Raw genomic sequence first — 26,518 nt, 5'->3', positions numbered from 1 at the left:
TAACAAATATATTTACATGGAAAAGAATTGCACCTAACATACACACACACATATATTCTCCCTGAGTTTTGTTTTTTTAAGTATTTTTTTGGCCTTTTTACGCCTTTAATGACAGGACAGTGGAGAGTGACAGGACAGGACAGTGGAGAGTGACAGGACAGTGGAGAATGACAGGACAGTGGAGAGTGACAGGACAGTGGAGAGTGACAGGACAGTGGAGAACGACAGGACAGTGGAGAGTGACAGGACAGTGGAGAGTGACAGGACAGTGGAGAACGACAGGACAGTGGAGAGTGACAAGAAGTGAGTGGGAGAGAGAGTCGGGGTTGGGATCCGGAAAGGACCACGGGGCGGGAATCGAACCCGGGTCGCCGGCGTACGGTGCAGGTGCCCCAGCCAGTTGCGCCACAGCTGGGGCCAATATTCTCCCTGAGTTAACAGATAGGTAAGTACTTTGACGAGTTTGTAGGTTAGGGCAGAGATGGAGGCTGTATGGGGTGTGGTTATGGGGTGTGGTCAGGGTGGAGTTGGAGGTTGTTTGGGTCAGGGTGGAGTTGGAGGTTGTTTGGGGTGTGGTCAGGGTGGAGTTGGAGGTTGCTGATCCAATTCCTCATGATATTTGGGGCATGTTCAGCAGGATCGGCAGATTGGGGATGTTTGGAGCATGTTCACAGTAGCCAGTCTGTGACAGGTTGGGGCGTGTTCAGCAGGATCCATCCGTTGAAGAGGTGGAGCTGTGGGGCAGTGTGGAGAAGGAGGTGGAGGAGGAGGTGGTGGAGGAGGTGGTGGAGGAGGAGGTGGAGGAGGAGGAGAGAGATACCCCACTGTCGCTCTCCACACTGGACTGCCCCACTAGCCGGTACTCCCGCACCGCGTACGGCCGCTCCGTAAACGTGGGCTTGAAGCCCTCCTGCAGCTCTTTGGAGATGCGCAGCCACTTCTGTAACGGTAGAGAGGGGACGTTCAAGAGGCACGGCGTGACACTGGTGCCCCAGTACAGAAAAGGCTACGCTTAGCATCCACACACACATGTAAACATCCACTCCCATCGTGGCACATTAGATTAATCCACTGCTATTCAGTTACTCACTCATAGAGCACCAACAGCACATGCCATTATCTAAATGCTCCATGCAGACCCTAGAGCCTGAAAACCCCCTGCATCACCATTGAGCAGCAGCAAGCAGTTCTATTATTAGACTCTGAGGAACTAAACTCTTGTTGGGTGGTGTATAGTAAGTATAAGTATATATACTCTTTTGATCCCATGAGGGAGATTTGGTCTCTGCATTTATCCCAATCCGTGAATTAGTGAAACACACTCAGTGAACACACACTAATCCCGACACAGTGAGCTGCCTGCTACAGCGGCGCTCGGGGAGCAGTGAGGGGTTAGGTGCCTTGCTCAAGGGCACTTCAGCCATTCCTACTGGTCGGGGTTCGAACCGGCAATCCTCCGGTTACAAGTCCGGAGTGCTAACCAGTGGGCCACGGCTGCCCCAATGCTGTGTGTTATAAATGTATGCATGTAAATGCATCAGCAGAACCTTTCCGGTCTGAAAGATGACTTAGCATTAGGAACACTAGTTTCTAGTAATCAGTCAGTGTGTAGCCTAACACAGTGTGAGGGTGGAGTCAGTGTGTAGCCTATCACAATGTGAGGGAGGAGTCAGGAGTCAGTGTGAAGCCTATCACAGCGTGAGGGTGGAGTCAGGAGTCAGTGTGAAGCCTATCACAGCGTGAGGGTGGAGTCAGGAGTCAGCGTGTAGCCTATCACAGTGTGAGGGTGGAGTCAGGACTCAGTGTGTAGCCTATCACAGTGTGAGGGTGGAGTCAGGAGTCAGTGTGAAGCCTATCACAGTGTGAGGGTGGAGTCAGGAGTCAGTGTGTAGCCTATCACAGTGTGAGGATGTAGTTGAATGGACGATGCCCAAGGAGGGTCACTGACCTCCACGTTTCCGTTGTACGTGTCCATGAGCTCAGTCAAGTTCTTCCCAGGGTTGGGTACCACAGGGATGAGGGTGACCCGCAGTCTAGAGGAACAAACACACACAAACACACACACACACACACACACACACACACACACACACACTGGTCATTATCAACACACATCATTCATTCATTCATTCATCGGTAACAGTCCAGACACACATACAGTACGTACACATACACACACTCTCTACTCTCTCTCTCTCTCTCTCTCTCTCTCTCTCTCACTCACACACACTCTCAGTCACTCAGTCACACACACACACACACACACACACACGTACCTCTCATTGTGGACTAACAGGCATGTGAGCAGGATGAGGATCACTGCAGCTACAGACATGTACAGCATCAAAGACACCCATGACATAGCAGGGGGTGCACGCTTGCTATCTGAGAGAGAGACAGGTAGTGAAACAGAGAGAGAGAGACAGGTAGTGAAACAGAGAGAGAGAGAGACATGTAAAAGATCAGACACAATTACAGCGGAACAGAGAGACAGGTAGTGAAACAGAGAGAGAGAGAGAAGCAGAGACATGTAAAGGATCAGACACATTCACAGCGGAACATATAAAACAGTTTACCTTAAGCCGACTAATATGCGTCATTATTTGTGTTAAATATCTATGTTAAAAATAGCCTAGACGAATTTCAGAGTATCGCAAGTGTTATTGTCTGTCTCGTGGCTTAACGGCAGCACATTGGCACTCTGCGCGCACAACCAGAGTTTGCATCCTCTCTCTCCTTTTCACTTCTGAGTAACAGTAGGCCTACGAGACACAACAATAGGTTTTGACCCTAAATATTTATGCATATAGTCACTCTACATCGAGAGACCATTAGGGACATCAGTTAAAAACAATTGTTTCAAATATAGTTGCACTGCTTTATTTGGTATTTCTACATGTCACACTAGTTCATGTGCACATAGTCAGAAGCAAGAGGACAATCTCACTTAATAAGAGAATAGAACTTACAACGTTCGGACAACAAGTCACCTGCTTTAGCCACTACATCATTATGTGTTGCCCTAAAGAGTCTGTGAAGGTTATAACACTCGGCTAGCAAAAGCAAGTCAACACACAAATTAACATCAATAGTAAGAATGAGTCCAGTAGGGGAGTCAGTCTCTGAATGAAAATTAAGCTACAGCATAGATCAATCATGAGATAAACAACCTCGTCATTTTTGGTTAGGCGTTTGTGACTTTTGGTTAGGCGCTCCGAACACTGAAAACATCACCAACCGGAACTACCAAGGAACGACACAAGTGCAACTGCCCAGGGGCAGTAGTTCAAACGACCAAATTTTGCATCCTTGTTTGCGATTGAGAGTTGAAACTACCCTTTCTAGAAACACCAAGTAAGTATAGTATAAGTATACTCTTTTGATCCTGTGAGGGTCTCTGCATTTATCCCAATCCGTGAATTAGTGAAACACATTCAGCACACAGTGAACACACAGTGAGGTGAAGCACACACTGAAAAACGCACCCCTGAGAGAGAGAGAGAGAGAGTTAGTGAAATGGAGAGATAGTGAAACAGAGAGAGAGAGAGAGAGAGAGTTTGAAACAGAGAGAGAGAGAGAGCGAGAGTTTGAAACAGAGAGAGAGATAGTTAAACAGAGCGAGCGAGATAGAGAAAAAGAGAGATAGTGAAGATGGTAAAAAAGAGATAATTAGTGAAACGGAGAGAGAGATAGTGAAATGGAGAAAGATAAGTTAGTGAAACGGAAAGAGAGATAGCAAACGAGACAGAGAGAGATATATTGTATATTTATTATGACCGCCGCGCAGCGAAGCGGCGGTCATATAGGTTTAGTCAGATTTTTTTTTTTTTTTCTTTTTCGCATGCCCAAATTTCCGTCAATGATTCCCGGGACACTGAAAGACCGGGGTACACGAAACTTGGTGGGCATGTAACCCCACATGGATAGCATGGAACCATCGTTTTTCGTTTTGATCTGTAGCCCCCCCGCTGGACTGGACCCCCCGAAAGGAGGGTAGGGCAGACACAGTTTTCTGTGAATATCTCGAAAACCGTAGGGTTTAGGAGGACCATTTATTTTTTTGTATGTTGATCTCAAGGGGCCATGTCAACCCATTCCATAACCACTCATTTCATGTATAGCGCCACCTAGTTAAACACAAAAAAGTAAAAATGAGGTGTTGTAATTGAAGGTATCTGTGACCTAACATAGTCAAAACTGCACGAAATTGGAAGTGTAGGATCATTATGACACCCTCTGTATGCACGCCAAGTTTTGTGGAATTCCGTTCATGGGGGGCCACACAATAAATTAATTTATGTTTCTATACACCAACTGGCCTGTAGGTGGCCGGAGACAGTTTTCTGTGAATATCTCGAGAACCGTAGGGCCTAGGAGGTCCACCTTTTTTATGTATGTTGGTCTTAAGGGGGCATGTCAACCCATCCCATTACCACTTATTTCATGTATAGCGCCACCTAGTTAAAAATTAAAAAGCAAAAAATTAGGTGTTTTCATCACAATATCTCTGGCTGACAAGGTCAAAACTGCACAAAATTAAAAGTGTAGGATCATTATGACACCCTCCGAATGCATGCCAAGTTTTGTGTACTTTCGGTCAATGGGGGCCCTACAATAAAATAACTTATGTGTACATTTAGTGACGTACACCAACAAGGATTCCCGGGACACTGAAAGACCGGGGTACACGAAACTTGGTGGGCATGTACCCCCACATGGATAGCATGGAACTGTCATTCTTCGTTTTGATCTGTAGCCCCCCCCCCCCGCTGGACTGGACCCCCCGAAAGGAGGGTATGGCAGACACAGTTCTCTGTGAATATCTTGAGAACTGTAGCCCCACTAGACTTTTACGGAAAAATTTCATTTCGTCCCCGGGGACCACCACCAACCCCCCCGTGCTGGGCCCCCTGAACCGCAAAAAAAAAACAGTTTTTCCTAAATAACTACCTGAACCGTGGCACTGAGGATGAAGAATCTTTTATGGTATGTTGTTCTCAAGGGCCCACATTATCAAGGGCCGCTCATAATCACTCATTTGTGATTTGCACCCCCACCCCCCGGTAAAAAATGAAAATGCAATATTATTCTGCTTTAATCGCCCATATCTTCAGTTAAGATGTTCAGAACTGCACCAAATTTTATGTGTATGATTGACCTGGCATTCACCGGGGGTATGCCAAGTTTCGTAGAATTTCATCCATGGGGGGGTCTAAAAATTAGGTTATGTGTACATTTAGTGACTGTACACTCATTGGCCTGTAAATGGCGGTGCACACATATACACATGCACACACACAGGCACCCACATACTATCGGTATTAGAACGGCCGATACATAATTACAAATTCAGTAGGATTAAAAGAAAGCCAAAATAAATATTCATCATCATCATCATGGCTGCATTTTCAGTATTGGCGAGAAGTAGTCGTTTGTCCACTAGATGGCGCATCGTTGCAGTGAGACGTAATTTTGTTGGAAGTTAAAAGTGGGTTGGAAAAAACAATGGACGCTTCATACAAGGACTGTAATTTACCGCAGCGAACATCTAATAAGGATAGGACGATGTTCACATGAAGTGTAATTCCCATTTCTTCTTGAAGCCGAAATAAATCTGAGGATGTTTATCGGACATGCTTGGTTTTTACTGCAGGTACGTTAATCTTGTAATATCAATAAGGACCTAGGTAATGTTACCGTTAGCGTTGGTTGAGTGATGGAGGCATTTGATTGATTGCATTTGTAGAAAACTATAAATGCGGTTATACCAAGCAAATGTATAGCAGCACTGTTTGTATCTTTCGACTGTCATTTATTGCACGTGCTACAAAATCATTCTGTGCAATGGAAGATTTACCAACGTTACACTACACCGGTCTGATACAGTTTTGCCTATACATGCGTGAGACTGAGACGCCTGTTTATTTTGTTTTAAGTGCGTGCAGGGTGTGAGAGGGGAATCGATGTGCTTTGATTACAGCTTGGTAGTTGTAGTCTGTGAAATTAAAAAGCACGTGTGCGTGAAGTATCCAAACAATGACACCTTCATTTCATTATGGCTGCTTTAGCAAAACACCTTAAGCTACTGTGTAGTGGGTCCCATTTAGAAGTGGCTACTTCATTCGCGCTTTCCTTGACTCATGGAGCTGCGTGAATGTTATTACAACTTTTCGCCACGATATGACAGTTTAAGTCCGCTTGATACTGTAAGGCGTAAGCCATTGGTTTCCAAAGGAGATTTTATTTGTGTCGCCAGCATAGCCTATTGACAATTTATGTTGTAAATAGGCCTACCTTATAATCCTACCTGTAGCTTAGGGAAGCTAACAGCTTTCTATTAGGATCTAGTTTGTTAGTTACCGTTTTGTCATAACTCCCTGATGCATTTTTGCATTTAGAATAGCCAGAGCGTGTATATCTCAATCGGAAAATTAAACAATATCGGGTGCCTATGGACTAGGCTGGGTGAACCCAGCCTGATCTGCCCGCTATTTATTTTTTGATTTCTTAAAAGATTGAGCTTGGTCTGATGAAAGCCAGACTAGCCATGGACCTCAGTTAAACAATGCAAGGGAACATGAATCAGCCTATATTTGCACGAACAATAACGGACAAAAGCTCTTCAACTTTGGCCCGTTAAAATGTGTATGAACAGTCTAGCGACGCATTTCATCAAGGCCCATTTGGACATGTCAGTTATTTGCACCACTGGTTAGATGTAAAACAGCATTTCGTTTCAGACTAGGCTACTGTTACTTAATTTGTGCATTAACAATAACGTTTCAGACTACTGTTACTTAATTTGTGCATTGACAATAAAGTATTACATGAACTAAAGATGACTAAAATCTTATGTAGAAGAAGAAACATTCACAAAAAATCCACCCATCCAAAAATTACCTTTGTTTTTGATAGCTGTTGAAAACGGCATGGAACTGACAGAGATGTTTTTGTTTATAAATACATTAAAAATAAATAAATAAATAAATAAATAAATAAATAAATAACATTATGCTGATACCTTTTGCTTTTCCCAAATACAATGTAGCCTACAGGTGTAAGTGACCTTTCATCAATCCAGTTGCAATGGATGAACTGTGATGAACTGCCCTACTTGTGATTGTTTAGAGATTTTAAAGGTTTTATAACAATGCTACATCTTCTTTGGCTGTTCTACAATCTATTCACCTTTTCAGCACCAGTAGGCTACTTTCTGTGCAGCCGCACACACACACTCAGGCATGCCAAACAAGCATACACAAAAGTTTCAAGAGTGGGGGATGGAGTAAAATATGGAGACAAATTGAAGTGTGATTTATTTTCGCGGAACGGATGTACAGGACTGAGCGGCGGTCATATTTTGTACCGCTATGCGGTACATCTAGTTATTGTTTGGTTTTGTTTATGTATAGCACACTGAATGACCTCTGTGTATGAAATGCGCTGTATAAATAAACTGGACTTGACTCACCTGTGCGATTCCCCCTCTGTGTATGAAATGCGCTGTATAAATAAACTTGACGTGACGTGACTCACCTGTGCGATTCCCCCTCTGTGTATGAAATGCGCTGTATAAATAAACTGGACTGGACCTGACTCACCTGTGCGATTCCCCCTCTGTGTATGAAATGCGCTGTATAAATAAACTTGACGTGACGTGACCTGACTCACCTGTGCGATTCCCCCTCTGTGTATGAAATGCGCTGTATAAATAAACTGGACCTGACTGGACGTGACTCACCTGTGCGATTCCCCCTCTGTGTATGAAATGCGCTGTATAAATAAACTGGACGTGACTGGACGTGACTCACCTGTGCGATTCCCCCATACCACCACAGGGCTCCACTCGCTCCATGCAGACGAGCCGCAGCCGTGAAGGCGCACCTGCACGCGGAACGTGTGCGTACTGCTGTTGGAGGGGTACTCCATGAGGAAAGACTTCTCTCCAGGACTCAGCTTAGTGGGGCTCTTTGCAAAGAGACGAGGATAATAGTGTGTCTGTCTGTCTGTCTGTCTGTCTGTCTGTCTTAACTGTGTATGTACAGTGCAACCGGAAAGTTTTCAGACCCTTTCACGTTTTCCACATTTTGTTATGTTTCAGACGTAATCTTATCGACCCTTGTGGCTTGGTTTTCACTCTGACATACACCATCAACTGTGAGCCCTTATATAGAGATGTGTGTTGTGCCTTTTCTACTAATCTCCAGTGAATTCATTTAGGCACAGGTGGACTCCAGTCAAGTTGGAGAAGCATCTCAAGGACCATTGATAGAAGTAGGAGGCACCAGAGTTCAATTGCAAGCGTCATAACAAAGGGTCTGAATACTTATGTACATGGAATATATTTCAGTCTTTTATTTTTTAAACACCTGCTTTTTTGTGGAGTGTTGGAGTATTGTGTGTAGATTAATGAGAAAAAAAAAATTTGAATCCATTTTAAGATGAGTCTGAAAAATAACAAAATGTGGAAAACTTGAAAGGGTCTGAAAACGTTCTGGTTGCACTGTATGTGTATGTGTGTGTGTGTGTGTGTGTGTGTGTGTGTGTGTGTGTATTTGTGTGTGTGTGTGTGTGTGTATTTGTATGTGTGTGTATGTGTGTGTGTGTGTGTGTGTGTGTGTGTGTGTGTGTGTGTGTGTGTGTGTGTATTTGTATGTGTGTTTGCATGAATGTGTTTGTCTCCTACCAGCCACTTGTCGTTGAGGCCATACTGAACCCTGCTCTCAATGCATTCGAAGCGCTTGTAGCCGGCGCGGACGTCCCAGCTTAGTGAGAGAGCCTTCTGCCTCCACCGCAGCTTCAAGTTGGTGGGGGGGTTCAGTTTTACTGTGGACAATAACAAGATTCAAGGGATGAAACTGACCACAATTCATTTGAAAGTAATGTGTGTCTGAATGTACAGTTGTGCTCATAAGTTTAGACACCCATGCTAAAGTTGACTAAAAAGAGGAATAAATCATCTTTTGGAAATTGATCTTAATGCTTTAATTAAAACATGAGGGAAAATCCAACCTATAAGGACACCAACTGTCTTTGTGAATGAATAATGTATCGTAAATAAATAAATGTTCTTCCTTTAAATACTGGGGGCATACATATACACACCCATATGTTAAATTCCCATAGAGGCAGGCAGATTTTTATTTTTAAAGGCCACTTATTTCATGGATCCAGGATACTATGCATCCTGATAAAGTTCGCTTGGCCTTTGGAATTAAAATAGCCACACATCATCACATTCACCATACCTTTGGCATAGGGTACTTTGCATAAAACCATCTCTCAGTGCAAATCAAACCAGCTATTAGACTAACTGAAATAAAACCATGTGTGTGTGTGTGTGTGTGTGTGTTTGGGCACGTGTGTGTGTACCTGTGTCCTTGAGTTTGTGTTGCTTGTGGATTGAAAGGTTTCCTGACCGTCTCAGTGACGTCTCAAGCGTTTGGAAGCGCTCAGGCTCGGAATAGGGCAATCTGCAGCCCACCCTCAGGCCCTTATCACCCACCAGGTACTGAGGACACTCCACCAGAGCATAACCTGTATAACTGAATCACACAATACAAACATCACACCAACACAACATCTCACACCCCACAACACACACCACACCACACCGCACCACATCACACAACACCACACCACACACAACACCACACAAAACACCACACCACACAACACCACACAAAACACCACACCACACACAACACCACACACAACACCACACCACACACCACACAACACCATACAAAACACCACACCACACCACACAAAACACCACACCACACCACACACAACAACACACAACACCACACCACAAAACACCACACCACACCACACACAACACCACAAAACACAACACTTAAAGTGGACCAACACTGTTAGAAATAAAGTAAAATGCTACTCTTAAAGGTCCAGTATGTAGGAAATAATGGAAAATAAACTGTAACCATTCCAAAAATGATCACCGTATGTTGTCAGAGAGTAAGGAAACACGATGAATTGAAGTAATGGCTTATTTGACAACATTGCTATAACCCGTAAAACCCCGTAAAACCCATGAAAAAAAATGAGTTACGGGGCGGAATCTCTTGGAATTTTCGTATATGTTTTGAACGATTAATTTTAGAATAGCATATTAATAATGGGCTAGCGCGTCCTCCTATTTGGGTTACCAAATTAGCAAAGGCCAACTGTCAACAGCTGTCAGTTGTAGTCATGAACGCCTACGAGAGGCAGGCAAATTTCCGAAATTAAAATAAGAAATAAATTAAGTGGACATCGGAGGAGCTTCCTGAGATGGTGACGTCTTCGTCAAATGAAGAATATCAAGTCTGACGCAGAGATGCCCATATTTCTCCACAACAGGTAGCCTATAGGCTAAACTTCATCTGCATCGCTAACTTCAGCTAAATATGTTAACGTTGGTTAGAGAGGTATTTTTTGTTTTCACTGTTTCCGTAATGTGTAGCTGGGTCATGGTTGGAGAAACGTTAAAACAGCTGCAGGTCAACTAACGTTAGCCAAGTCTTCATTACATCTGGCAACCCAGAAGAGACTCGCGTCTGGTAGTATTGAGAACGTTCACCAGTGTTTTGATTTTGGCCTACAGAACGTTCGGTAACAATCCTACAAATCGCACCTTTAAATGTACCTTTAAAAAGTATTTGATGGTTCACTATTAAGTTTCATGTAGTTGAAAGAGTGTTGGGATTTCCACCCATTGTTTATTGCAAGACAAAGCATCTGCTTTCATTCATTCACTGAACGTACGCTGTGCTGTAATGAAAACTGTATAGCCAAGTAGCCTAAATTGAGTTAAATTAAATTTGTAGGCTGGAATGCCTTGCGGCAACAATTGTGTTTAAATGAAGTACTGTTTCAGACTCTGGCAAGCTGAGAAGGGGACGACAAGCAACTGGTAGCTTGAGAGCGACGTGTTGGAGACCCATGGTGTAGGACAACTTTTCATTGGCAACAGTATAAAACCAACCAACAATATAAAATATTAAGAAGATTTATTTTTATTGAGTGAAATCGAAACAATGTCTTCTAGTGCTCATGGACTGATAGCCCTACTGGTAGGCAATTACAGTTTTCGCCCATTGCTTACACACTAAAAACTATTTTTTCCGAACAAAACACTGTGTAACCACCGCTTAAACACATGTTCTGCTTTGCACATTTTTGCACACTTATTGCAAAAACACTACACACGGTTTCTTACATTGGACACTTTGTTCAAAAAGGAAATCTCCTGTTATCATTGGGAAAACACTTCCACACAAAAAGCAAGCACATCTGGTAATTGGTAATACCCACACTCATACCTGAAAACACTTACAGAGAAAACTGAACACCAATCAGTCTGAGGCTTAGCACTACAAATAGACTTCAGGTAAGTTATTGTCTACCAGTTCAAGTGTGTACTTTTACATTGAGTACCCGTTTACAGTTCTGTATTTGCCCCTTTACTTCCCATTTCTAAAACCTATCATATAATTATTTGACCACCAACCACATACCTGCCTCTTTTGCAAGCGATGCAAGGGGCATGGAGAGAAATTGAGGTGGGGTCAGATCAAGACTCAAGAGTGGATATGGCACACAGGGTGATATGTTTCCTGTTGCCTAGTCCGAGAGAACATCGCCTGCGATGTCGACGAGGACTTGTGGCCAGATCTGAACAGAAGGCAGGATCCATAATCCCCATCCCCCACCCCACCACACACACACACACACACACACACACACACACACACACAAATACAAGAAAATAATAGCAATTTCTCCAGTAATTGTTTTTTTTTTCTTTTTACTTTTGTTTTATTGCTACATGTTTTATTTGTTTAGAGGATTGCATTGATAACTGTGATTCTATTTTTCTTTATTTTTGTAAGAATGTTGTCTGTTGCAAAAAATGGCAGCTGATTACTGCAGAAATGCTACTTTTGAGTTTGAGAAAATGACAATATAAATAGAAACACAAAGACTGCAGTGTTTTACATACAACACATCAGTGTGTTGATTTGAAAGAGTAGGTTTTGTTGCAATAATTACAGGAGGATTGTTGAGTTTTGATTGCAGTTAGTTTTGGCATAGATGTGAAGTGCTATGTCTTACAGTTTTTCTCAATTGTTTACACACAAAAACTGATACTTGAGACACAATGACCACAATATGTAACTCATGCACCACCCCCCTGAACCAATCCTGCTTTACACTCAAATTGTTCTAAAACACACTTTTTTCATAACACTACACACAATTCTTTGCATTTGGCACAATTTTCATGAAGAAAATCGGTAACACTTTACTTGACGGGTGAGTTCATAACACATTCATAGCAGCTGTCATAAACTGCACATGAAGCATTCATGACTGTTTCATGAGACATGACTCAACATTCATACCAAACCTTTCATGAATGTGGAAGACAGAACAATGACAACTTGTCAAAATAAAAGTCCAACATCGTATTTGTGTAACCTGGATATCATTCATTTAATCTCTCCAGCCTTTGTAAATATTTCATGAATATCTTATGAAGTCTACATCGAATGTCACTTTACTATACAAGTTGTGAAGTATTCGTAATCACTGAGTTTAACGCTGGGAGGTAAACTAGCCTACATTCAGCTGACCCGTATTTGTGTAACCTGGAACGATTGGACATTCAAAGTAGCAAAAGATGAGAAATCATCTGCAAAGGTTACATCATAAAACAAATACATTTTTATGAAACAAAAATTATTTGCTTGACCATGTTCTGTCTTTTTGGCACTGGAGTAGCCCATTGACTCAGATGTGACGTGATCAGGTAAGAGGGTTGGACCAAAAACGGCAATGCTGCTTTGCGACTTTGGACTTTTATTTTGACAAGTTCTCGTCGTTCTGTCTTCCACATTCATGAAAGGTTTGGTATGAATGTTGAGTCATGTCTCATGAAACAGTCATGAATGCTTTATGTGCAGTTTATGACAGCTGCTATGAATGTGTTATGAACTCACCCGTCAAGTAAAGTGTTACCAGAAAATCTCTTGTTTTCACAAGGAACACACTGCCATCAAATTCTAATGTTAATTGCCCTACTATGCACACTGACTCATAATATGGGCAAACACCTGTCACACAGTTTCACAATTAGCAATCAGAGCTTTAGCATAATGCTTGTAATGTGGATGTGTTGTGGCCAGACCTAAACTGAAGAGAGGATGCAGATTTTTATTTTATTTTTTATATTCTAACTTTACAGCAGCCTACATTATTCTGTTGTTTTGTATGTAGACCACTTTATGTGTTTATGTACACTTTGTACATTGATTTGGTGGAAAAAATAAATCAATTATAAATATAATTGTTACAGTGTATTTGTGTGTTCTGAGTATAAAAACAAATATGTTAAACCACACTTATTTATGTACTGTCTGTAGTAAGTGTAACACTGAAACTGTAACAAAAAAGGCCTAAGTCATTATGATGAATAGAGAAGAAGTGTTTTCCATTCAACATAGTGTTTTACATTGAGCACATCAGTGTTCAATTGGTTCTTATAAATGTCTATTCATATGATGGTTTGTGTGTGTCATTTGAAAACAAAACACCATTTTGAGAAGAAATAACATTGTTTTGAATGTAAAGTTTCCTTTTGCAGGAGAACTGAGGGGTTTTGCTACCCTGGGAATCCAGAGTTCTCGCGGAAGCATTTGCTCAGCGAGAGACTCTGGCATAGCCTGGCGAGCCAGACCCACATTAAAATGTAGGGTCTGGGCACTCACCGTTCGCAGTGCTCAGTCCGAGGGGCGGGATAATCAGTTGTCTTTCAAATTCCCTCTGCACGCAATAGGATATTTGTTTTCAAGTAGCAGGGAATTCAAGCCAAACCGTTGCAACTCTGCCATCAATCATTATGTTAAGCCCACCAAACGACTCTATACACGATTTCAATGCCAGATTAAGTTTCGATTTCTGGAGCTCACAAGCCAACGGAGAGTTGCTAGACTAGCCCTGGCAGCAAATGTAATGTGCTGCCACTAGGGGGCGCGTCTAGATTTCTAGGCTAACTCTGGCAATGAGTAATGATGCACGTAACTTTTGCCCTTTGCATCGCTGGGAACCAATCACATCTGTGTATCTGATATAGGCGGGCCAGAGTTGTAGTGTTATCCAATTGCGCCAAAGTCCGGAATCAGTCAGTTAACATTGGTCGTATAGTGTTATCCAATTGCGTGCAGTAAGATTTTCAAATGCATGCTTGATGCCGCCCCTCGAGTTGGGCTATTACATTATTCGTGGCCAAACCCTTAATCTTTCAGAGTTTAATTTTGCAGGAGAATTGAAGGGTTTTGCCCATTGTGTGTGTGTTTTTTTATTTGTGTGTAGAGTTCTCAGAGTATGAGGCATGCTTTCAGAAAATGTGTGTAAACAATCGAGAAACACTGTATTTGGCTGTGTGTAGAATTTTGACATAATGAGGCAAATTCTGCAAAAAGTGTGTAAGCAATAGGCAAAAAACTGTAAGTATATTCAAAACATGCATATTCCTGTAGAAAAACAGTCCAGTAGTAATACTTATAATAAACATGTAAGAATAATTTAAGCATTTAACCTTTTTTACAGATCAAAATGATATAGGCCTAACAGTAACTGCTGTTTTGAATTATGGTTATGTTTAGCCTAATTTAAGAACTTGATGATAAAGAAAACAAACACCATTTTGTGGAATAGTTAATTGTCATATGAAATGTCATATGAAGTGTGACTTGCCAAGAACATTCTCTGGAATAAGTGACGTCACGCTCTGCCACTCTGATACCGTCCTTGAATTCTGGACGTATACGTAGTAGTTAAAATTGACGTTTGTTTATTCAAAGTCCAAAGACAAAGTCTAGTGGCAGTTTATGAACGTATCATTTTGTACGTCATTTTGAATAGGCACTGCATCCGCATTGGTAGTCATGTTGCAAAAACCGAATAATTTTATGAAAGCAAACCGCATCCAGTCTTTATATTGTTGAGGTCAGACATGATTTAATGTTGTCTTTCGTAGACCTACATATTACACATGTACTGTAAACATCTTAGGCTAGCCTACTCGACATAGCACTTGTATGACTTTCTACCCGTGTGCACTGATTCAGTGCTGCGCTGTGTGACAGGGGGAGGGGCTACAGAGGCTAGAGCAATAAGAGCCAATGTGTGCTTCTTTTAAGAAAATAGGCTATATTACGATAGGCTATAATGGGCTATAATAGGCTATATAACAATATAATAGGCAATATAACAATACAATAGGCTATATAATGATATCTTGGAAACACTGTCTATGAAGGTCACTGTTATAATTAGTCATACATACCTTCATAACACCTTATAATGCGACCATAAGTCATTATAATAATAATTATAATTGTTTATAAACAAGCATGAGAATATTAGTGCACATTTTTACACTTTGCTTAAAGCAAGCAAAGACATGCTACAGTATGTCACGTTAAAAATCATCATAAGATATCATTCCATCATTTGAAATCATTGAGTAAAATGCATCAGCACATCAGTGCCCAGGACGTGTAGTTATGAATAGACAGGGTCGGAGATATAATGCATTATACAATATCTGGTCCATAATGATATAATCTGGTATAACCATCACTTATAATGCATTAAAGCAACAGTTCATAATTAATTATGAAGATTGTTATAGAGTCTCATGCTTGTTAGTAAAGGATTATAAGTATTGTTATAATGACTTATGGTCGCATTATAAGGTGTTATGAATGCATGCATAACTGATTACTGATATGAACAGTGACCTTCATAGAAAGTGTATTATAATGACGTATGGTCGCACTATAAGGTGTTAGGAATGTACAGTATGCATAACTTATTATAACAGTGACCTTCATAGAAAGTGTATTATAATGACGTACAGTATGGTCGCACTATAAGGTGTTATGAATGTACAGTATGCATAACTTATTATAACAGTGACCTTCATAGAAAGTGTTTTTGCATTTCATATCCAAACAACGTGAAGCTCCGCACTGCACTCCACTTACTCGTGCCCTTAGCAAGACACCTGCCAAGTTTGAAATCAGTCAGACCACACACACACGCGCGCGCACACACACACGCACACACACACACGCGCACGCCCACGCCCACGCCCACACACATACACACACACGCACACACGCACACACGCGCACGCACGCACGCCCACGCCCACGCACACACACACACACACATACACACACACGCACACACACACACACACACACGCGCACACACGCACACACGCACGTGCACGCCCACGCCCACGCCCACGCCCACACACATACACACACACACACACACATGCACACATGCACACACACACAGACAGGGAGAGATCTCTCTAGATGTTAAAATGTACTATTATTTACTTGACCCGTTTATGTTTGAGGCATCCACACACAAATACTCACACACAGCAGATGCATAGAGATGTGCATCCTCAACAAATAACTGTTTCATATCCTTTCTGAAAGTGCTTCTAATATAGTAACAAGAACACACACACACACACCCACGCAAACACACTCACACTCATACACACACACACTCATACACAAAGGTGTGAACATGCAGCTACATGCACACATCATGTTGACAACTCTTACTTTGCGAAGAGGGTGTAGCTGAGATCAGGAGCTTTGGGTTGGTTCCATGTGCAGTTTATGTAGTCCAGGTTCACAACATAGCAGCTCACCTCTGATATGTGAAAACACACACACACACAGAGAGAGAAATAGAGAGAGAGTTACTGTTAGATCGGGCCCAGCTTATCTCAGTATAACCTATTTCTAAAAAGAACACAGCACAGCTATAAATGTTTATTATGTAAACAATCGAGAAACACTGTATTTGGCTGTGTGTAGAATTTTGACATAATGAGGCAAATTCTGCAAAAAGTGTGTAAGCAATAGGCAAAAAACTGTAAGTATATTCAAAACATGCATATTCCTGTAGAAAAACAGTCCAGTAGTAATACTTATAATAAACATGTAAGAATAATTTAAGCATTTAACCTTTTTTACAGATCAAAATGATATAGGCCTAACAGTAACTGCTGTTTTGAATTATGGTTATGTTTAGCCTAATTTAAGAACTTGATGATAAAGAAAACAAACACCATTTTGTGGAATAGTTAATTGTCATATGAAATGTCATATGAAGTGTGACTTGCCAAGAACATTCTCTGGAATAAGTGACGTCACGCTCTGCCACTCTGATACCGTCCTTGAATTCTGGACGTATACGTAGTAGTTAAAATTGACGTTTGTTTATTCAAAGTCCAAAGACAAAGTCTAGTGGCAGTTTATGAACGTATCATTTTGTACGTCATTTTGAATAGGCACTGCATCCGCATTGGTAGTCATGTTGCAAAAACCGAATAATTTTATGAAAGCAAACCGCATCCAGTCTTTATATTGTTGAGGTCAGACATGATTTAATGTTGTCTTTCGTAGACCTAAATATTACACATGTACTGTAAACATCTTAGGCTAGCCTACTCGACATAGCACTTGTATGAATGCTATAAAGCTTTATTAATCCAGACACATTACCACTAGTCTTCATCAACAGATGAACAGCATTTAGACATCTGTTATTAAATGAGAACTTTATTTTCAGTTCTATTACTAATAATGTATTACTGTAATTTTAGGACTTTCCCGAGTAACTACTGTAGTAGTGTAAGAGATTACAGTTTCAAAAACTGTAATAATAGAGTAATGTAGTAATATAAGACATTATATTAACATAAATAGGTCCAGGGTAACAGGGTTTGACCAAAAAATGAGTAAATGAGAGGCTAAACTAGATGTACCGCAGAGCGGTACACAATATGACTCCGCCCAGTCCTGCACAATTTGTCAATTGCTCTCCGTCTCCTTCTCCACCCCCTACTTGTGTGTGTGTTTGTTAATGAGTGTGTGTGTGTGTGCATAGTGTGTGTTTGTTAATGAGTGTGTGTGTGTGTGCATAGTGTGTGTTTGTTAATGAGTGTGTGTGTGCATAGTGTGTGTTTGTTAATGAGTGTGTGTGTGTGTGCATAGTGTGTGTTTGTTAATGAGTGTGTGTGTGCATAGTGTGTGTTTGTTAATGAGTGTGTGTGTGCATAGTGTGTGTTTGTTAATGAGTGTGTGTGTGTGTGCATAGTGTGTGTTTGTTAATGAGTGTGTGTGTGCATAGTGTGTGTTTGTTAATGAGTGTGTGTGTGCATAGTGTGTGTTTGTTAATGAGTGTGTGTGTGCATAGTGTGTGTTTGTTAATGAGTGTGTGTGTGCATAGTGTGTGTTTGTTAATGAGTGTGTGTGTGTGCATAGTGTGTGTTTGTTAATGTGTGTGTGTGCATAGTGTGTGTTTGTTAATGAGTGTGTGTGTGCATAGTGTGTGTTTGTAAATGAGTGTGTGTGTGTGCATAGTGTGTGTTTGTTAATGAGTGTGTGTGCATAGTGTGTGTTTGTTAATGAGTGTGTGTGTGTGCATAGTGTGTGTTTGTTAATGTGTGTGTGTGCATAGTGTGTGTTTGTTAATGAGTGTGTGTGTGTGCATAGTGTGTGTTTGTTAATGTGTGTGTGTGCATAGTGTGTGTTTGTTAATGAGTGTGTGTGTGCATAGTGTGTGTTTGTAAATGAGTGTGTGTGTGTGCATAGTGTGTGTTTGTTAATGAGTGTGTGTGCATAGTGTGTGTTTGTTAATGAGTGTGTGTGTGTGCATAGTGTGTGTTTGTTAATGAGTGTGTGTGCATAGTGTGTGTTTGTTAATGAGTGTGTGTGTGTGTGCATAGTGTGTGTTTGTTAATGAGTGTGTGTGCATAGTGTGTGTTTGTTAATGAGTGTGTGTGTGTGCATAGTGTGTGTTTGTTAATGAGTGTGTGTGTGCATAGTGTGTGTTTGTTAATGAGTGTGTGTGTGTGCATAGTGTGTGCTTGTTAATGAGTGTGTGTGTGCATAGTGTGTGTTTGTTTGTTAATGAGTGTGTGTGTGCATAGTGTGTGTTTGTTAATGAGTGTGTGTGTACATAGTGTGTGTTTGTAAATGAGTGTGTGTGCATAGTGTGTGTTTGTTAATGAGTGTGTGTGCATAGTGTGTGTTTGTTAATGAGTGTGTGTGTGTGCATAGTGTGTGTTTGTTAATGAGTGTGTGTGTGTACATAGTGTGTGTTTGTTAATGAGTGTGTGTGCATAGTGTGTGTTTGTTAATGAGTGTGTGTGTGTGCATAGTGTGTGTTTGTTAATGAGTGTGTGTGCATGGTGTGTGTTTGTTAATGAGTGTGTGTGTGTGCATAGTGTGTGTTTGTTAATGAGTGTGTGTGTGTGCATAGTGTGTGTTTGTTAATGAGTGTGTGTGTGTGCATAGTGTGTGCTTGTTAATGAGTGTGTGTGTGCATAGTGTGTGTTTGTTTGTTAATGAGTGTGTGTGTGTGCATAGTGTGTGTTTGTTAATGAGTGTGTGTGTACATAGTGTGTGTTTGTAAATGAGTGTGTGTGCATAGTGTGTGTTTGTTAATGAGTGTGTGTGCATAGTGTGTGTTTGTTAATGAGTGTGTGTGTGTGCATAGTGTGTGTTTGTTAATGAGTGTGTGTGTGTACATAGTGTGTGTTTGTTAATGAGTGTGTGTGCATAGTGTGTGTTTGTTAATGAGTGTGTGTGTGTGCATAGTGTGTGTTTGTTAATGAGTGTGTGTGCATGGTGTGTGTTTGTTAATGAGTGTGTGTGTGTGCATAGTGTGTGTTTGTTAATGAGTGTGTGTGTGTGCATAGTGTGTGTTTGTTAATGAGTGTGTGTGCATAGTGTGTGTTTGTTAATGAGTGTGTGTGTGCATAGTGTGTGTTTGTTAATGAGTGTGTGTGTGTGTGCATAGTGTGTGTTTGTTAATGAGTGTGTGTGTGCATAGTGTGTGTTTGTTTGTTAATGAGTGTGTGTGTGTACATAGTGTGTGTTTGTAAATGAGTGTGTGTGCATAGTGTGTGTTTGTTAATGAGTGTGTGTGTGTGCATAGTGTGTGTTTGTTAATGAGTGTGTGTGTGCATAGTGTGTGTTTGTTTGTTAATGAGTGTGTGTGTGTGTGTGTGCATAGTGTGTGTTTGTTAATGAGTGTGTGTGTACATAGTGTGTGTTTGTAAATGAGTGTGTGTGCATAGTGTGTGTTTGTTAATGAGTGTGTGTGTGTGCATGGTGTGTGTTTGTTAATGAGTGTGTGTGCATAGTGTGTATTTGTTAATGAGTGTGTGTGTGCATAGTGTGTGTTTGTTAATGAGTGTGTGTGCATAGTGTGTGTTTGTTAATGAGTGTGTGTGTGCATAGTGTGTGTTTGTTAATGAGTGTGTGTGCATAGTGTGTGTGTGCATAGTGTGTGTTTGTTAATGAGTGTGTGTGTGCATAGTGTGTGTTTGTAAATGAGTGTGTGTGTGTGCATAGTGTGTGTTTGTTAATGAGTGTGTGTGCATAGTGTGTGTTTGTTAATGAGTGTGTGTGTGTGCATAGTGTGTGTTTGTTAATGAGTGTGTGTGTGTACATAGTGTGTGTTTGTTAATGAGTGTGTGTGTGCATAGTGTGTGTTTGTTAATGAGTGTGTGTGCATAGTGTGTGTTTGTTAATGAGTGTGTGTGTGCATAGTGTGTGTTTGTTAATGAGTGTGTGTGTGTGCATAGTGTGTGTTTATTAATGAGTGTGTGTGTGCATAGTGTGTGTTTGTTAATGAGTGTGTGTGTGTACATAGTGTGTGTTTGTTAATGAGTGTGTGTGCATAGTGTGTCAAGTCAAGTCAAGTCAAGTCACATGTGTGTGTGCATAGTGTGTGTTTGTTAATGAGTGTGTGTGCATAGTGTGTGTTTGTAAATGAGTGTGTGTGTGTGTGCATAGTGTGTGTTTGTAAATGAGTGTATAAGTATAAGTATATATACTTTTTTGATCCCGTGAGGGAAATTTGGTCTCTGCATTTAACCCAATCGGTGAATTAGTGAAACACAAACAGCACACAGTGAACACACAGTGAGGTGAAGCACACACTAATCCTGCTTCAACAGCGGCGCTCGGGGAGCAGTGAGGGGTTAGGTGCCTTGCTCAAGGGCACTTCAGCCGCGGCCCACTGGTCGGGGCTCGAACCGGCAACCCTCCGGTTACAAGTCCAGAGTGCTAACCAGTGGGCCACGGCTGCCCCTTCACTATGCACACACTGTGTGTGTGCATAGTGTGTGTTTGTAAATGACTGTGTGTGTGTGTGTGTGTGTGTTTGTAAATGACTGTGTGTGTGTGTGTGTGTGTTTGTAAATGAGTGTGTGTACATAGTATGTGTTTGTAAATGAGTGTGTGTGCATAGTGTGTGTTTGTAAATGACTGTGTGTGCATAGTGTGTGTTTGTTTTTGTGTATGTGGGGGCATTATTGTGAGTGCATTATTGGTCAGTTATTTAGACTTGTTGTTTAAAGAAATCCAACACAGTAGACAGAAGAGAGAAATCAGGCAGTTGAGGAGAAAGAATAAGGAGAAGAGATAGAGATAGAGATAGAGAGATAGATAGAGAGATAGATAGATAGATAGATAGATAGATAGTTAGATAGATAGATAGATAGATAGATAGATAGATAGATAGTCTTGCATAGGCCTATATAGGCTACTTTGCTCTTCTATAAATGAGCCTTAGGTCTAATAGGCTGAAGTGTGATTTATGCTATAGGCCTAATGTATGAAATTGTATCAATTAGTTTCTGCAAAATTCAAGTATCAAACTCAGCTTTGTGGGCGGATCTTGGGCGCTGTTGCTAATTTACTGAAAAATTGTGGTGCTTGTCAAAACCTTAGCACAGTTGGAATAATGCTTAGGCTGATGTTAAAGCGCACACAATGTTTAAAGCCATACACGACGGTAAATTGGAACAAAACTAAAGGTTACTTTAGCCTTTATAGGACTGTATAAAGTTGTCCAAATGAATAGGTCGTAATGTTGTTGTAAAGATATTGCATGTACAGTAGATGCTGTCTGCATGCCATTGTAGGCAAGAAAGAGGCAGAAGACTTTGAGACTTTGAGAGGCATAATCAGTTTTGAATGTGATAAAGGAGCGAGCATTAGTTTGAGTTCACATTTTCAGCAAAGAATAGTTATTTGTCAAGTGATTTATTATTAGTTTATTTTATATATATATATATATATATATATATATATATATATATATATATATTGGGGGGGGGCATATTGTCTCAGCCAGGTTAGATAGCAAGTAAAATGGCTTCACAAACACAAAACGTACAGTATATGTTTTCCTTTCATTTCTTATCCTATTACGAAACACATTTTTGGTTGTTTGTTAAAACTTCTCTTCATGTGAAAAAAAAGTGCATTCATATAATATGTAATTTGCCACCTCTGTAAACACTCCGAACACCTCATATGTAATAATTATGTGTACCGTGTGCGGTCATTGAAAATAAATTATTTTTTATGTGCTTCACAGAAAATGAGCCCAGGCCAATGAGTTTGAGTTAGAAGAGATAATAAATAGCATATTGTTTATTTTAAATAAAGAAATAAACTATTTTGAGAGGTGGATAAACTCTATTTCTGAAATTCCAGAGGTGGATAAACTGCATTTACTTGCGTTTAGCCTCCACTTAGTCCCTGGGTGCCATCTTGTTCAACATCAGAGCATGATCTCAATGTATGCTATTCTGGATGAATGGGTAATAATCCCACACTCTCCAAACTCTTGTGGAGAGCCTTCCCTAAAGAGTGGAAGCTGTTATACCCTATAATTTATAGCTATTCTATGTCGATAGATTTAGACTGGGATGTGATGTCATAATATTCCTGTAGGTGTAGTGGCCTAGCCTGATGAGCCAGACCCACATTAAAATGTAGGGTCTGGGCACTCACCGTTCGCAGTGCTCAGTCCGAGGGGCGGGATAATCGGTTGTCTTTCAAATTCCCTCTGCACGCAATAGGATAGCGCTACAACTCATGAGTCCCATGCCTTTTCCCACCAGCGGAGCTAGTTGGCTAGTTCAAACTTTTGCCAACTAAAAAAAAAGCTTAACTCATGTCACACTGTTTGCCAACATCAACATCCATCTTCTTTGTTTTCAAGTAGCAGGGAATTCACGCAGCATCGTTGCAACTCTGCCATCAATCATTATGTTAAGCCCGCCTACCGACTCTATATACGATGTGATTGGCCTTATCGAAGTTTAATTTGTCCAGCTCGCAAGCCAACGGAGAGTTGCTAGACAAATTACATCTGCTGCCGCTAGGGTGCGTCTAGATTTCTAGGCTAGTATGAGGGCAGCCGTGGCCTACTATAGCACTTCGGACTTGTAACCGGAGGGTTGCCGGTTCGAACCCTGACCAGTAGGCACGGCTGAAGTGCCCTTGAGCAAGGCACCTAACCCCTCACTGCTTCCCGCTGTTGTTGCAGGCAGCTCACTGCGCCGGGATTAGTGTGTGCTTCACCTCACTGTGTGTTCACTGTGTGCTGAGTGTGTTTCACTAATTCACGGATTGGGATAAATGCAGAGACCAAATTTCCCTCACGGGATCAAAAGAGTATACTGTATACTTACTTACTTTAGTAGTGGTCAGCTGTCCCAATACTTTTGTTCATGTAGTGTATGCGTGTATTATATTAGGTTAGGGATATAATAAAAAGGGGTTGCAAAGTAACATAGTAAAATAGTAATTGAACTAGTAATGTAACTAATTAGTTTTAATATCAAAATAAGTAAAGTAATATTATTAGTTCTTTATCTACATATTTGTACTACTTAATTCATTGTTGTCAATTGAGAGAGACAGAAAGAGAGTTGAACAGTGAAATTTGCAAGGACTTTTATTTCAAAACTAGATTAAAGAGTAATTGAAATTGGGAGAAATATATTTATATATATACTGTATACATATATATATATATATATATATAGAGAGAGAGAGAGAGAGAGAGAGAGAGAGCAAAAGAGAGAAAGTGAAGAAAGAGAAGTGAGAGAAACTGGGAAAGATGAAGTGAGAGATCCAGTTGAATGGAGAGAAAAGAAAAGGTTCCTTTTAAGTTCCTGTATGGAAGTGAGAACAGGTTGCACTCCAGGTGCTTGATTGCCCTATTATGACGTCACAATAAGTCTGTGGCAGAAATGTCTCAGTATTTATTTAATGTCTCAAAAAGTATAAATCGCACACAAATGAGAAGTCATAGCTGAAAAGTTGATGGAAGATCTATGCGTCAAAGTTTGAACAAAGTTTCTACATTAAGCGGTTCAAGTTAAATTATATCCTGGAAGAATTATAAAAAGAAGAAACCACCGAATAACAATACATTGCTGTGTTTTGCATGCATGACATTCCTCTGCTCTGATTGCATTCCTCTGCCTTTTGTCTGTGAGGTCCAAAGACACAAGCCATCCGATCAGCTCTGACCATGAGACAGACCACACGCCACACATGCCTTTTTCCTCACGCAAACGTCTAACGTCTTTGTTCCCTCCTAATGTCATCATTTAATTTGTCCCACTGACAATTGATAGGAACATTAACGGATCCTAACTTGAATCCTAACTCCTAAACGTGAAGGGCTGCTGGCTAGTTAAAGTTAAAGTTGAGTAATAGTTAGCAGATGCGACACAGGCTTGGGGAACCTGGAGACGCGACACAGGCTTGGGGAACCTGGAGACGCGACACAGGCTTGGGGAACCTGGAGACGCAACACAGGCTTGGGGAACCTGGGTCGACCCATTGACAATCGTGACGCGCAGGCGTGGTGGAGGGTATTGGGTTTTTTTTCAGGAACTCTGTTGAATAGCTTGACATTGGTTCTGTCATAAAACACACACAGACACACACACACACACACACACTTATGTATAGGCTACCGTGGTTGCCATTTCTGAGGAAATGACAAAATGAGGAAATAACCATGGTGATATCCATGTGCCATGACAATAAATGTTTTCATGCATGCAGTGTGTGGTACTAATGTTTCCAAGAAGCAGAGCAAACATGCAAATGTTGCACACCCACTTTACTAAATAATAATAATAATAATAATAATAATAATAATAATAATAAAAAAAACACAACTTGTTAAGCTTTGCCTTAATATCTGGACTTATTCCTAGCACAATTTGTGTTCACATCATTATTGTTACGGTTGCAATGTATTCATCCCTAATCAATGCCATTAGATAGAATAATACGAAAAAGGGAAAGGCTATCTAATACTATTAAACACTATTGTAACAAAACTTATATAAAAATAAAAACAAATATAAACATCAAAAAAATCAAAACAGATATAAACATATCACTTTGCATATTTGTATATCACCCTCATATGTGGTAATGAATTTGTATATGGGACATTTGGTCCTCCTCAATGTTGACTATATGGCAAGGGCCTTGGACTCCTTGAAGAGGATGTTTGAGGGACACTCTGAGAGGGAGACATGGTTGGGACTTGAAGAAAAAGACAAAACAATTTAGGTAATAGTCTCTTAGGTCTCTTGCTTACCAATAAAAAGACCAAAAAATCCTCTCCCATCAAACACCTGCAAAAACCTAGCAGTGAGTCTGTTTCTTCACTCTAATCTAACAGTGTGAAAGCCAGACCTATGTGACAGAACTAATCATGCAGTTGTTTGAATAAGCAGCTGATGGCAGTATAAGTCTTCTCATCACCCTTGGCTGAGTAGGCATCAGTTTCTATTAAACAACGCGGGCATGAGACTCTATAAGACTAGCAGAAAAAAAGTTTTTCGTTTTCAGAGAAACTGTGAGGTTTGGGTTCTTTGGAAATAGAACCCGTAGTGAAGTGTCATTGACGAGACGAAGAGGCAGGACGTGTAGGAAATGGAGGAAAGACCCAGGACTTCCTGTAAGCAAATCAACCCTCAGAGTCTCTCAAGAGACGCACAAAACTTCTACATTTACACCTGACTTCTACATGTACACCTGACCTGAGTGACGTACCTGGCGCACCTGTCGGCGGAGCGGACGCACACACACTCCAGGGCAGGACAAGCAGGAGATGGAGTAACGGGAGCATCCTGGTCATCTGTCGTGCGCTCTCCGCGCGTCGTCCTGCACGCTCGTCAGCTCGCTAGCTCTTCAGGGTGTTTAACTGCTCTTACTCTCTGCCTTCTCTCGCCTTTTGTTCTGCGCAGCGCTGTGGTGCGTGTTTGCGGGTAGATGGTTTCCTGTGTTGCTAGGAAACCGGTAAGTGCAGCGAAATGAAAGAGTTAGTGGGCTACGCATTATAAATGTCAAAGGTCTGTTTTTCTGTCCTTTCTTTTTTTGAGATGACCATTGAAGTTCAAATAAAGCCACCATTGGTATTTAATTATACTGTGTTGGCTCATCAGATAATTCAGGTGTTCTGCATTTAGTTAGTTAATAGCCTACATTTTGTACATAGAGGCACTTGGCCTGCTTCCAAAGGTGTTATTTTGGTGAAACTCTTGACTAGTTAAAGTTAGAGACGTGAGTAT

The 26,518-nt window shown here is 41.0% G+C and overlaps 1 protein-coding gene across 2 annotated transcripts; it reads right to left on the bottom strand.

The window, feature by feature from the left end:
- Nucleotides 1-323: 323 nt before the first annotated feature.
- On the bottom strand, nucleotides 324-26,302 carry il2rga (interleukin 2 receptor, gamma a). Of its 2 annotated transcripts, none has more exons than XM_042092448.1 (8): nucleotides 26,010-26,302; nucleotides 16,662-16,752; nucleotides 9,373-9,545; nucleotides 8,687-8,826; nucleotides 7,812-7,968; nucleotides 2,277-2,385; nucleotides 1,949-2,033; nucleotides 324-940 (listed from the first exon to the last, which is right to left on the bottom strand). In XM_042092448.1, exons 1-8 carry the CDS (start codon nucleotides 26,083-26,085, stop codon nucleotides 704-706), a joined length of 1,068 nt encoding a protein of 355 aa, XP_041948382.1. In that variant the 5' UTR covers nucleotides 26,086-26,302; the 3' UTR covers nucleotides 324-703. The 2 variants fall into 2 exon arrangements, with proteins under 2 accessions (XP_041948382.1, XP_041948381.1); XM_042092447.1 differs by having other exon boundaries at nucleotides 325-940; nucleotides 26,001-26,289.
- Nucleotides 26,303-26,518: the final 216 nt, after the last annotated feature.

This window comes from Alosa sapidissima, chromosome 5 (assembly GCF_018492685.1).
Source record: "Alosa sapidissima isolate fAloSap1 chromosome 5, fAloSap1.pri, whole genome shotgun sequence".
In the NCBI taxonomy this organism is placed as follows: Eukaryota; Metazoa; Chordata; class Actinopteri; order Clupeiformes; family Clupeidae; genus Alosa; species Alosa sapidissima.
This window is presented reverse-complemented; position numbering and strand designations above follow the sequence as displayed.